Source organism: Podarcis bocagei, assembly GCF_964188305.1.
Source record: "Podarcis bocagei genome assembly, chromosome: 9".
Taxonomy (NCBI): domain Eukaryota; kingdom Metazoa; phylum Chordata; class Lepidosauria; order Squamata; family Lacertidae; genus Podarcis; species Podarcis bocagei.
Genome location: NC_138134.1, coordinates 28932701 through 28946980, shown reverse-complemented (window position 1 = coordinate 28946980; position 14280 = coordinate 28932701). Strand labels below are relative to the sequence as shown.

Genomic DNA, 14280 nt, shown 5'->3' with positions numbered 1-14280 from the left:
GGGGCGCTTACCGCAGTAGGAAAGGCAAGCTCCATGCATGCTTCTGCAGCCTTTGGCGGCTCCTTCTCTGCTGCATGTCCTGAGTCTGCATTGCTTTCTGCATCTCTCTCACTCAGGCCTGTTGCTTCTTTAGCCTCCAACCATTCTGCCTCCCCTTCATCCTCTGACTTGTCCTCAGTATCCCACCACCACTCTCCAGGCTCTGAGTTTTCCTCCTCTGAGGCTTCCCTAGGGTGTTTCCCAGCTGGTGCCTTCCACTTCTCCTCTTCGTCCACCCAGTCCCTGATATGCAACCAGTCTTGCTGAAGAACAATGGACGTCAAGGTTTCTGCATGTAGCCGTGCATAGTTTGGTCTGGCAACAGGACTGAGGTTGCAGTTTGAGAAGACTGACCTTTCTTGCAACCTGAAAGGTATGGGGGATTTTTGACCCAGAATCCCAACCAGCCTCTGTCCTGCAATATAAACAGTTAACTACATTGCAGGATTGAACTGTACTGCAGGTTTGTTGTATATTACTCTCTTAGCCCAATCTGCAGCATGAAGACAAAGGCAATGGATAATATTGCATTGTTGGGGGGGGGCGTTAATAATTTCCATCAAAATTGTAGGAAAGGTTTAAAACTTACCTCTCACTGTAATCCCCCTTGTGCTGCTCAGTTGACTGGGGAATAGCTAAGAGTATTGAAAAGAGGGTTGGACTGCAGAAAAAGTTAATCTTTATCTGGAGTCCTCCGTTCTTCCTGCTGCTTGGCTGATCAGTTGGAGGGAATGTTGGAGGCCATGTCAGATTAGGCAGTGGGCCAGAAGCCACCTGAAGAGCACAGATTGCACCCTTCTGAACAAGAAACTAAAAACAAAAATGTTTCTTGGCGTTTATACATAGTGACAAGAGAATATACAATTTGCCCAGAGAATGTACAAGATTCAGCAAATATATAGTATTTGTATCCCCCAAAGTGCTGAGTATTCTGCATGATTGCTGAAGAATGTATAAAATTCATTCAATATACAGTGGTGCCCGCAAGACGAATGCCTCGCAAGACTCAAAAACCGTTTTTGAGCTGCTTCGCAAGACGAATTTCCCTATGGGCTTGCTTCGCAAGACGAAGACGTCTTGTGAGTGTTCCGACTTTTTTCCGCCCCCCCTTTTCTAAGCCGCTAAGCCGCTAATAGCCTTTTAGCCGCTAAACCGCTAATAGCGCTAAGCCGCTAAGCCTCTAATAGGGTTGCTTCGCAAGACGAAAAAACCGCTAGACGAAGAGACTCGTGGAACGGATTATTTTCGTCTTGCGAGGCACCACTGTATGCCCATTTCCCAAGGCTTGTTGAAAATTATGTGTATTTGTGGAAGCTGGAACCTAACGAGTTAAGCTTTTCCCATGATGCTACACCATTCTGACGTCATTTTTAGAAGCTCGGGCGGAGCTTGGGCAAAGTTTGCCAGTCCCACTTCGAACTTTGTGGGGAAAAGACGTGGGCTTGGAATGGCTGCTAATAGCCCTGGAAAATCCTGAGAAATGTTGGAATAAATGCTGTATATAGACAAACCTGGACTCAGTGTGAGTTTGTCTGGAAGCCAAGCAACGTGACAGTTTACACCGCTGTGCAAAACTCTGCTTAGCCGTGACGGAGAGCTCGGAGCAGAGCATGCGGCAGAAGAAGCGTGCCGGGCAGGGAAGAGCTAATTGAGGGCCATAAATCAATTAGCGGGGGTCACGGCTGATAAAATACGTCACAGGTTATGGGCCCATAAATTACCGCTTGTAAAACTGTCGCGGAAGCTGTAAAAAACTCTGCGGTGTCGAGCAGAGGCTTTGATCTGCTGTGTCGGCAAACAAGCAAGCGGCAGCTGCAAGACGCAGAGAAGTGCCTGCGTTGCTGTGGAGCCAAGTTGCAGAGAACAGCTGAGGTATCGTTTCTCCACGGAGCTGAGGAGCCGGAGGAGCTGGTGCGTTTGTAAGTACAGCTTGGGGCCCCTTTGGGAGAACGGAAAGAGATGGCGGACGGCCATGAATCATTCTCCGTACCCTTCGAAAAATTAAACGGCCAAAATTGGGGAGAATGGAGCAGAAAGCTGAAGGCCTGGCTGGTAGCCAAGGGTCTGTGGGACGCGGTCCTAGGGCCTCCACTGCCTCAGCCAGCCGCCGGAGCTGCAGCAGCAGTAATCGCAGATGCGCATGCTTCGCGGAGGAAAAATCAGAAAGCCCTGGGAGCTATAGTGCTCAGTTTGGAGGGTTCACAGTTGCCCCATGTGGAGGGTTTGGAAACTGCGCATGAAGCTTATGCTGCTCTTGAAAGAGTGCACCACAGGACCACGGCTGGTGCTAAAATCCATACCACCAGGCGGTTGTTTGAAATGAAGCTACGTCCAGGTGGGGACATAAGACAACATGTTACAGAGATGCTCTCTGTGTTTAATGAACTGCGGCTGTTGCAGGTGAACTTTACTGATGAATTGAAGGTTTATATTTTGCTAAGCTCTCTGGACAAAAGTTATGACAATTTATGTCTAACTTTGGAATCTATGAATCCGCAAGATCTGACTTTGGCCTACGTCACAGGACGCTTGGCTGACGAACAGGAGAGACGGCTCAGGGAGAGCAAGTCTGGCGCAGCAAGCTCCACCGGGAGAAAGGGGGGGGCGAAGCAAGATGAGAGCTTTGTTCAGGCTTTTGCAGCTCGTCGGTGTTACGTGTGTGGTTCTCACGGGCATTTGAAAAGAGACTGCCCACAGAAAGCGAGAGCAGCTGGGCAGGATGCCTTCAAGGACACCTACCATGGAAATCAGCAGGGTTTCCATGGGAACCAGCCTGGGAGACAAGGCCAGCCTGGGAACGCAAGAGGAGGACGTGGAAAACAACGTGAGGAGACGTATCAGATAGCAGCGAGCATGGCTTTGTTCGAAGACGGCTGTGTGGAAAATTCCCAGTTTCGCTTTGTTATTGACTCTGCTGCTAATCGCAATTTGATTCCAGAGACACCTGCTGTTGAGAGGTGGAAGTGCACGGCAATACCTGCCGGGAAATCTGTACAGTTTGCAAATGGACAGAAAGGAAATCTGACTAACGTTGTAAATCTGCATTTTCGTGTTTTGCAGGAAACGCTGGAGTGTTGTACCGTTCCTGGGTTGCACCACTGTCTGTTATCTGTGCCTTATTTACTGAAAAAGGGATTTACGTTTTCTTTTCAGGATGATGTGTGCACAATCTCCAAAGGAGGGAGGATGCTTGCCAAGGTTAAAAAGGGGCAGAATGATCTTTTCATTCTTAAAACGTCTCTGGAGGGTGAGGGGAAGGTTGAGAAAGCACAAGCCCTGTGTACTGAGATTCCCACTCATGTGCAATGTGCACATATTTGGCATGCTAGGACGGCTCATAGTTCAGTAGAAGAACTACAGGTGCTGCCAGAAGTTTCTAAAGGGTGTAAGATTTCAGAATGTGGACATGATGTAAGTTGTGAAACTTGCAAGCTGGCAAAGATAAAAGGATGCAGTTATCCAAAGATTGAGAGGATAACCACTAGGCCTTTTGAACAAATTCATGTAGATTTGTGGGGTCCTGTGAAGGAACCAAGTCTGGGAGGGTCAAGATATCTGCTCTCAATACAGGATAATTTTACCCAGAATTCCTGGACACATGGTCTCAAATCCAAGGATGATGCAGCACAGCTGATCAAACGTTGGATTGAGGAGGTGGAACAAAAGTTTTCCACCAAAGTGCAAGCTGTCACAAGTGACAGGGGAGCTGAGTTTACAGGTTCTGCTTTGCAGAAGTACTTTCGCAAGAAAGGAATACGTCACACAGTGACTGCACCCAATCAGGGGGGGAAGGCAGAGCAGATGAGTCAGGCTCTGGTTAAAACTGCTCAGGTGTTGCTGAAAGATTCTGGGTTACCTCCAAGGTTTTGGTTGGAGGCAATCAAGTATGTGAGCTTCACCTGGAACCGCACCTACAATTCCATGGTAGGGGACACACCGTTTGGGCTGTTGCATGGCAGGAAACCCCAGATTCATTTTTTGCGCAGGTTTGGATCGCATGCATCTGTGTCAGTACCTGCAGCGTTGCAGGGGCCAGATGGATCCAAGTTCCGGAAAATGATCTTCTGTGGGTATGAGCCAACAGCAAATGCATGGAGATTTGCATTTCCATCAGGTGATCAGAGTAAGTTACTGATCAGCAAACACGCTGAGTTCTATGAGCAGGATGAAAAGTCAAAACCTGCTACCAAGCGTGATGTTCTTTCAGAATGTCTCTCTGATTCAGAACAGGAAGATTCTGAGGGGGAAGAAGGGGAGGAAGGAGAAACTGAGTCTGATGATGACGATCAGGTAACTGACCAAAGTCAGGAACAGGAGGAGGTATCTGTAGTTTCTCCACAGGTTAAGAGAACACCCAAAAGCGAGCCCAGTTCTCCGGTAAGTGTAATGGAGAAGGTCCGAAAACGTTTTAAGTCAGAGGGGGAATCCCGTGAGGATGAGGACACAGGTTCTGGTGGCAGTGAGTCAGAGGTAACATCTGAGTTTGTGCCCAGAAGGTCCAGTCGCTCAACGAAGGGAATTCCGCCGGACAGGTACCAGGCGACAAGTGCATGGGCCTGGTTCACACAGTGTGATTCTGGGAGTGTTGAAGGGGTTCAACGGGTGCCTGGGAAAGATGCTGGGAAAGAGCACAAGGCAAAGGGGAAGGTGTTGAACTCAAAAGGGTCTTGTCAGAAGGTGCAGCAAGGGGGGGTGTGGAAGCTGGAACCTAACGAGTTAAGCTTTTCCCATGATGCTACACCATTCTGACGTCATTTTTAGAAGCTCGGGCGGAGCTTGGGCAAAGTTTGCCAGTCCCACTTCGAACTTTGTGGGGAAAAGACGTGGGCTTGGAATGGCTGCTAATAGCCCTGGAAAATCCTGAGAAATGTTGGAATAAATGCTGTATATAGACAAACCTGGACTCAGTGTGAGTTTGTCTGGAAGCCAAGCAACGTGACAGTTTACACCGCTGTGCAAAACTCTGCTTAGCCGTGACGGAGAGCTCGGAGCAGAGCATGCGGCAGAAGAAGCGTGCCGGGCAGGGAAGAGCTAATTGAGGGCCATAAATCAATTAGCGGGGGTCACGGCTGATAAAATACGTCACAGTATTGACCAGGAAATGTGCAATACCCTCTTTATGGAATAATTATGTGCACAGTCTTGATGAGACCTTGCAAATGTGCACAGTGTCTAGTTGTTCAGCATATCAACCACTCAGTTTACATTCCCATTAAAGTATGTGTGTGTGTGTGTGTGTGTGTGTGTGTGAATGATAAAGAGGTATAAGGGAAGGGAAGAATCTCGGATTTATCCATTTATTTCAAGAGGCAAATCTTGCTTCTGTCTCAAAAATAGCTTCTTGATCTGAACCAGACAATGAGATGGCTCTATCAACCTTTTGTATATCTGTGTCTCCCTTCATCCAGCCTCCTTTCCAGGATGCTCCCTCCATTCCATCACCACCACCGTCTCAACAAGTCAGCATCCTGTGCCCCCTGAGCACGCTCTGTCCTCATTTAACATTTGGGGGGATTCTTCCCCTTTAGGGTTTTTTTTTTCTTTTAAAAAATTGCAGTTCTGTATACCTTGGGTTTACTCATGGACCACTATGCATTGATGGTGCTGTTTTGGCTGCATAAACATGAGCTGAAGGGGGAATTATTAAATTACCAACTGACCTTGATTTTATTGGCTTTGCTTTCAACTTTAGGCATGATATACTAGGATTTATAGGAGCCTAAATATGCATCCTAGATTTGCTTACTCCAAAACATCCTGCAACTCCCAGTGGGACTTATTCCCAGGTAAATATGCATAGAAGTGCAACCTACATCTGCACTCCTATACCTAATTACTGCCCTTGGAAGTATGATCCACTGAATTTACTTCTGAATTGGTATAATGAAGAATTCCCCTTCTGAATTAGAACAAATTCAGTTTATTCCAGAATGCCTCTGGCAGCTTCCTAGCAGAATATGAAACTGCTGCTTTCCCCTGGTACCTGGGACTTAAATCCTAAAGGTTTCTTTTAAGTACTATGTGTAATCACACCATTGGTAGAGCTATCCTATTTATAGCTGAATTCCATAAGTCTTGCTTTTGTCATGTTGCAATACTAAGGTTTGGATTTCAAAAACTGGAATTTAATTTTGTTTTTTGTAAGAGCTGGCAACCCACAACTTGACATAATTCTAGCAGTTTGTAATATTCCTTAAACATCTGAGACATAAAGAATGTTCCTTAGGTATTTAGAACCAAGCATGTTTGTAAGAAGGTTTGCAGAATAGAACTACTGTTTTTGCTACCATACGTTAAAAAATGCTTCTGAGATCATTTGAATTTATTTATATGGATACTAAACTTCATAGTGGTCTTTTAGGATTAGGCTCAGGCTTGCTCATGAATCTCAAGTATGCAATCCAACTTCTGTTTCTGTCCCAACCTTCATGCAGTGATTGATCCAAAACAAGCATGTTACTTATTAATTGGGACTGCTAAATTAGTTCCCTTCTGCAAGATCTGATAATGAGCACTACCCAAGTGTATAAAAAATAGAGCTGGGACAGATTGCATGTTGAATACTTCATAAAGTTGGTCAAAAGACATGAATTCTTTTACAGCTTCTCTGTCAAGAATTGGTTATATATTAAGTTGTGATGTAGCTCTCTCTTTAGAGGATATGTGCATATAGCCTCTGGTTAATGATTTCTTACATTGGAAATACTTATTTTTTTCCTTGGCAATTGAACATTATCGATTGACTTCCCCACTTTTGGCTTTCTTAATCAGCTCTGCACTATTTTTTTTTTAATCTAAAAGCCACTTCATACAGCATAAAGTGGAAGGCACTTGTATTTAGAAATTAAGAGACTCTTGCATCTGTGTAGATTGTAATATGTGATGGTCCCACATTTATACATACAGTGGTGCCCCGCAAGACGAATGCCTCGCAAGACGGAAAACTCGCTAGACGAAAGAGTTTTCCGTTTTGGAGGTGCTTCGCAAAACGAATTTCCTATGGGCTTGCTTCGCAAGACGACAATGTCTTGCGAGTTCCTGCTGGTTTTTTTCCCTCCCCCCCCTTTTCTAAGCTGCTAAGCCGCTTATCAGCTGATCTGATCAGCAGATAAGCCGCTAAAAGCCGCTAAACCGCTAATCCGCTAATCCGTCAATGGGCTTGCTTCGCAAGACGAAAAAACCGCTAGACGAAGAGAATCACAGAACGGATTCTTTTCGTCTTGCGAGGCACCACTGTATTGGACGCTGGCTGCCAGAGGGGGCTGTTGCACTAGGGCTACTGCGGCACATCCTTCCTAGGGAGAATGGTCAATAATTTTTTTTAAAATCCCTCCAAAGCCACAGATTTTTCAAAATACTTCTATTAGAACTCACAGAAGCTCCACAAATATTTCTGCCAATCAGATCTCTGCAGCATTCAACCAATCCTAATAAAAATGTATAGCTGTCGATCAGCTGACATCACCATGATGTCAGATGACCATTTTTCCTCTCTTTTTTTGGAATAATATTTATTAAGTTTTCCATTTTAACAATCCAATAAAAACCACATTAAAAACATTCCAAATGATGACAATTTTTTCCCTTTGCTGTGTGGATTGAACTTGAAAGAAATATTCAAGTAGGGCTTAAAGCCACTGTCAATCTCTTTTCAGCGAGGATTGGCTTCACTATGAAGATTCAGCTGGACAAGTCCTGATTGCCCAAGAACAACCTGGAGCTTATTTTAAGGCTTGTGCCTTTGCAACTGCAGCTTTACCTCCATACACTTGTATGACTTAGAGAAAATTTGGCTCATGATCTGGAGGTTCCCCATGACTGGTTAAACTGAGATTAGCAAGCTCAAACCAGGTTGATATCATGGTATCAAATTATGGTTTGTTCTCACTCCACAGCTCCATGAAGTGAGACACCACATAGAACTGTGGTATCTTCAGAACTAAAAGTAGCTCTTGGAGAAGTAGAGAAAGAAGGAGCACATGAGCTCAAGACATACTGTGTCTCTTGCTCATGATGGGAAATCAAGGTGCATTTCTAGACCTATAAAGTGGCCTTTTATTTAACAACACACTGTAGCCACAATGATGAGGAATCCCATGCAGGTGAGTGAATGGCTTAGCAATGGAGGTGATGGCTATCTCCATCCCTTGTCCACCATAGTGCTCCACCAAGTTGAGAAGAATGGGAAGGCAGTCTTTCAGCTCCACCCCTTCTTTGCCACCTGTGTTGATAGAATACAAGGAGGTTTTACAAGCCTGCTAAGAGGCTAGTATCCTCAATATCCGTATTGGAGATTGAGGAGGTAGTTCCGTGGTAATGCAGAATAGTACTCTCTTAACTAGTAATGTTATACGTATATTTACAGGCTATGAACTTTTGTGGGCATATTTACAAGGACGTTATGTACATTGCTGAAACTGAGACTAGATATGTAGAAGCAACTCCTTGAAATAAAATCAGTTTGGTGGTCAGTATCTAGCGTTTGCATTCAGGTTTGTCCATGTTCAGTGCTTCAGAGTCACAAAGATGCTCTCCCTTGGAAAGCTGTCCTTCTGACTCTCTGGAACCCTAATGCCGCCCTTTGAACATGCACACTAGTTTCATGCTCCTGCACTGGCACAGCAGTCAGTGCTCTGTTTCTGGGGTTTCTGAACATGGCCTTGACCCCTTTCTACTGTCTCTCTTGGTTGGAGCCAGAGGCAGAGTATCAACTCACTGGCTGCCCTATCCTAATCTGTGCCTCTCCCTTTGTGATTTATTGTTAGTGCTGGACTATCAGTAAGGCAGCTCTCTCCCTCTCTCCCTCCTTTTTTCCTGGAGTTCCTCTCATAAGGACTTTAAAGTGCGCTGTAAGCCAGCATGACTCTTCTTCCCTCTTTCTCTCTTTGCTTGCTCACAAGAACTGCCTGGTGGAAACATCTGTATTTATACTGATTAGTATCACCAATCTTCTACTTTAAAAAGGCGTGTCTATTTAACATACATTTAAGTGCTAATTATCACTGACTGTAATTGCTGCATCTCGTTGCCCCACCTTAGAGTTTTCTCCTTTATATACCTGCCAACTGATGTTTCACTTCATGCATTTGACAAAGCGAGTCCACGAAAACTTAGGCCACAGTACATTTGTTAGTCTTTAAGGCATCACAAGGCTCTTGGCTGTTTATAGTGGGAAGGCTGAAATCCTGAACCTGTTTACCTGGGGCTCAGCCCATTGAATTCAATAGGTTTTTTAAGAGACCTGTTGTATTGTATTGCCTGTTAGTTACACATGGGATGCCGAGATGTTGTTGTCTGTTGTGAGTTATTTGCCATACATTTGATCTGAATAGAGACAATAGTTTCCATTCCTGCTACAGGTGTTAATTAACTTTACATTGTCAGTTTGATTGTTTTATCACCTACTACTGCTGTTATAAAGGCCTACTGTGTTTATTTTGCACACACTCAAGCAGTAATTGAATTATCGCTGTCTGTACTACTTTCATTTCATTTCTCTTTGATCTCGCTGCATACAACTCCTCTTACAACCATGTGAATGTTTATCTGCATCTGAGGATTGCATCTGATGAAGTCAACTCTAGTCCACACAAGTTTATACCATAATAAAATTTGTTAATCTTTAGGGTGTCACCAGAGTTTTTGATATTATTGTTATTTTTGAAGCACTTACTTGCAGATGCTGCAAGTTTTAGCCTTGGTTATGGAGCTATCCTAGATGGGACAGAGAATCCTCATTTTCTTCCATGAAGAAGCACATTGCTTGGACCATGGGTGACCAAACTGAATGAATTGGCAGAGGCAGTGGAGATTTGTGACACATTTGTGGCAAGCCTAAGTATGGCACTTGGTTGGGCCAGCACTCCTGCCTGTTTTTCCAGCTTTGCAGTGCTTGCTGCTGCTTCCCAGATCAGTGGACAGACAACACAAATGTATTGTGATGGCCTGTAAATAGAACCATTCATTTTCAAGCATTGTAAAGAAATGACAGATCTCTGCCCCAGAGAACTTGCAGTCTAAAAAATAGGAGCAAAGAAGGCGAGAGTGAGTTTACACATAGTCTGTGTAAACACTCCAATTTTGTCTACATTCAGTGAGCTCCCATCGCTGGTTTGGGAAGTGGTATACACACCACGTTAGCCACAATCCATATCTATCCTGTTGTTTCTTATGAAATATTGTGTTTTGTTGTGCTTTCCCCTAAACCAGCTACATGAAAAATTTCATGCTTAAATATTAACTGGAATTGCATAAAGACCACCTTCTAAAGGAAGAAGGTTCAGCAGATAGTGAACTGTTTCAAGTGCTAGTGAGAGAGGAAGACTTTTAATTTCCTCCCATCTTCGCACACTGGGTCATAACTGCATCAACCTTTCTCTCTTTTCTGCCTCCCATCCCATTGTATTTTCATCTTAACTAAGCGACCCAACCTATTTAGGTTTTTTTTATCTGTTTGTTTATTTTATTGCCACTTAATCATCCCTGTCCCACAAGCTTGTAGTTCTTTTCCTACCCACTTTATTCTCAGAACAACCTTGTGAGATGGAGAGTTAGAAACTTGCCCAAGATTACCCAGTGAGCCTCATGACTGAGTTGAAATTGCACTCAAGGCCTGCCAGCTTCTAGTCAAGCACTTTAATAGCTGCACCACTCTGGCTGGCCCTACCTTTTGCCTTTCTCCTGAGAGAAAATCAGGAGATTTTTATTTGTACCCTGTAAGGCTCTATGATATCCACCCTAAGTTAGGGAAAGCAGAAACAACATACTTAGTATTCTAAATGTGAGTTTGCTATAGATTTATATAACGATATTATGATACTTTCTGTTTCATTTTCAATTTATTTCCTGTGAATTCCCATCACTGAATTTTCCTTCTCACTTCCCCAGCACACAGAGCCAATGTCTTCAGCGATCTATTTGCTATCATACCACCCCCCAGGTTTTTTCTTGGGTACTTACAGCCCATAGACCTGATCAGCATATCATGCTGTTGCATTTTACTGTATAAATTGCCTTTCAGTATTATTTTTATTAAGCCAGATCCTTGGCTTCCTTGTCAGTCTTCTATATTCCTCTGAAGTTCCTAACTTTGGTCAGAAATTGAGTGCAAGGTTAGAGTGGTGGAAAGGGCTTCACCCTTTTTTGATATCCCTCAGACTCCAGTTTCTAGAGATATTATAGCCCCTTTGCTCGCATCATGACAGTTCATAGCATTTGCTGATAGATCCTGCTCTAGCAAGAAGCATGCTGTTTCCCTCCCAAGACATCTTTCTGCAATTATTTATTAGATGTTTGGGTTAGGCAGGAGGGCTAGCAGGGTGCTTTGCCCTGCATGAAGCCACCAGAGAGGCGCCATTGAGACTTCCAGCCTGTGTTTGTGTGTGTGTGTGTGTGTGTGTGTGTTTGTACGCAAATGTGCATGGGGTGAGTGCCAAACTGGGTCTTTGACTCGGGTGAAATAAAGCCTAGTTTCCCTCCTGGATTAGGATACTACAACAGAGTCTCTTAACAAGAATCCTTAACAAGGTTAATAAAAGGGCAATCAGCCTTGTGTATGTATTATTTACGGTATATATGCTACTATACTGCGGCCCATGTTTTGTTAGCCCAAAAATAGAAAATGAGCGAGGTCCCAACCAAAGAAGAACAGCAACTTAAGTTGATAGAATTGGCACAACTTGCAGACTTAACATATCGAAGAAGAGAACAAGAAGAACATATGTTTAAAGAAGATTGGAAAACGTTTATTGAATATATGGGAAATAATTGTGTACAGCTGAAAACGCTGGCAGCATTAAAATAAATTCAACAGTGTAAATAACTTTTGATGGATGGAATACTGATTGGTATAGTTTTTGTAAAATATGCAGGGATTTACGATATGTAAAATGAACCAGGGAAAGAGAAGAAGGGAAGTCATTGATATCTTAAGGATGTAAAATGAGTATTTTAAATTGTAAAACAGAAATATATGAATGAAAGGTTGCCGGGTTGGCGACTTTCTACTGTATAGAAAAGGCAAGTAGGAGGCATGGAGAAAGTGGATGGAGAAAAGTTTTCCTCCCTCTCATGACACTTGAACCCATGGACATCTGGAGAAGCTGAATGTTGGAAGATTGATAAACAAAAGGACTTCTTCATGCAGTGCATAGTTAAACTGTGGAACTCAATCTCACAGGAGGCAGTGATGGCCGCCAACCTAGACTGCTTTAAAAGAGGATTAGACAAATTCACAGAGAAGGGTATTTATGACTACTAGGCATGATGTCTATTCTCTGCCTCCACAGTAATGCTTCTCATTGTGAATTACTGAATTCCAAAGGAGGGGAAAGAATGCTCTTGTGCCCAAATCCTGTTTGTGGGCTTTTTGTTTCATTTTTATTTGTAAAATTTCTATATTGCCCTTCATCTGAGGATCACGGGAGTTTACAATACAAGAACACAAATATACATAACATAGTAACCAAACACAGACAAAAACCCCACCATAGATTGTTTAATTAGCCAAAGGCCTGGGAGAAGAGGCATGTATTTCCTGGCACCTAAAGATATGTAACCAGAGTGCTGGGCGAGCCTTTCTAACAGGCATCCGGTTGGCCACTGTGAGAACAGGATGCGGGACTAGATGGACCATTGGCCTGATCCAGCAAGCTCTTATGTTTTTAACCCTAAATTAGGCAAATCTTCAAATTTGTCTTCTGGGTTTATATGGGATGATGTCTGTCTAGTTCAGGGGTCTGCAACCTTTAAGACAAAAAGAGCCACTTGGACCCGTTTCCTAAGGAAAAAAAACTGGGAGCCGCAAAACTCGTCATTATAAAAATAACTTTTTTGTCACTTTTTTATTATTTCTTTGTTTGACCCCTCAGAATTACTCCTCCTCATAGAAATAAACATTAAATTAACAAGTTACCTTTTTGTGTGTGTGTGTTTTTCACTCCCCTTCAAAACAGTGACCAGCGAACATGCCCCCTTTCAATGCAGTGACCAGCGTACATGCCCCTTACAATGTAGCGGGCAGGCGGGAAGGTGACGTCGGGACGGTGCGTGACTAATGCACGCACCGCCCCCATGCGACGTCACAGCCAGTACAGCGCCCGCCACAGTGGGGAGTGTCGGGGCACACAATGCGCCTCCTCCCCTCGCTAGTATCCGCCCCGAGCCACGGCAAAGGTGTAAAAGAGCCACATGCGGCTCCAGAGCCGCGGGTTGCTGACCCCTGGTCTAGTTTAATTCGGCTCTTCCCCATCGAGGAGGGGCTCCGATTTTTAGAGCAAAGAGGGAACATCATAGCTCTGGAAAATGGGTGTTCCAGAATGGCATCCTGTTTGGCCTTGAAAAAAGGAATATATTGAAGATTTCCTTGATTCTGTTTAGACATCTCAGACATTGGTTTTTTAGCCTCTTACCCTTGTCAGTTCATCCTAAACAAGCCTTTCTCTCTTCCTCGTTTGAAAGTGGAGATATTGAACAGTATAGTGCCTGAAGTGACACTTCTGAATTACTTTGCCTAATTTTCTGCATGTGTATGTCTAGGAAAAATTCCATAATCTTAATTCAATTACTTTCTGGTTTTGTTTTTAGGTTAACAAAGCCATTATCCTTTGCAGACTGTGTTGGAGATGAGCTACCATGGGGATGGGAAGCCGCATACGATCCTCAGATTGGTGTCTACTATATCGACCACATAAACCGTAAGTGTTTTCTCTAAGTGCTTTATTGATTATATAAGAAGGCTTAGCTAGATTAGACTCTGTTGTTAGACTCTTAACAAGAACTTGAAGAGGAGAGATTTCTTATGAGACAGTCAAAACTCCCCATAGCAATTCTTTTAGTGCTTTTCCTAAGAAAATAAATGAATGTCTACCGCAGCTACTCCCCCCCCCCCCACTTCCTTCCTTTTAAAAAAACTGCTCTTACATCCTTCTGTCTGTCAAGGACACGTAAAACTGAGGTTCTCAAAATGGAGATCAGAACTGCACAGGATTGACTGTTAACCTTAAAACCTCTGTGCCACTAATTAAAACATTCTGTTTTTCTGTTTATACAAACATAAGGAATAACTCCCCATCTTTGCCAAAACTTAACGTTCTAATTGGTCTCTCTGTAAGCCAGAAACACAAAATCCAGAATATGCTGGAACAATATTCAGTAAATATATTCATAGGAAACTGCATTAAATCCAAATATAACCATATATTCATAATTGCTTTTGTGCTGTGGTTTTCAAACCGAGGGATC

At 43.6% G+C, this 14280-nt stretch overlaps 1 protein-coding gene across 2 annotated transcripts in view; it reads left to right on the top strand.

Annotated features, from left to right (window-relative positions):
- The window catches only part of WWC2 (WW and C2 domain containing 2), a 129066-nt gene that overhangs the window by 34176 nt on the left and 80610 nt on the right, over positions 1-14280 (top strand). For both annotated transcript variants that reach the window (XM_081208725.1, XM_081208726.1), the window contains exon 2: positions 13624-13733. In XM_081208725.1, the coding sequence (XP_081064851.1) occupies positions 13624-13733 (110 nt within the window). The remainder of the gene's footprint in view (positions 1-13623; positions 13734-14280) is intronic.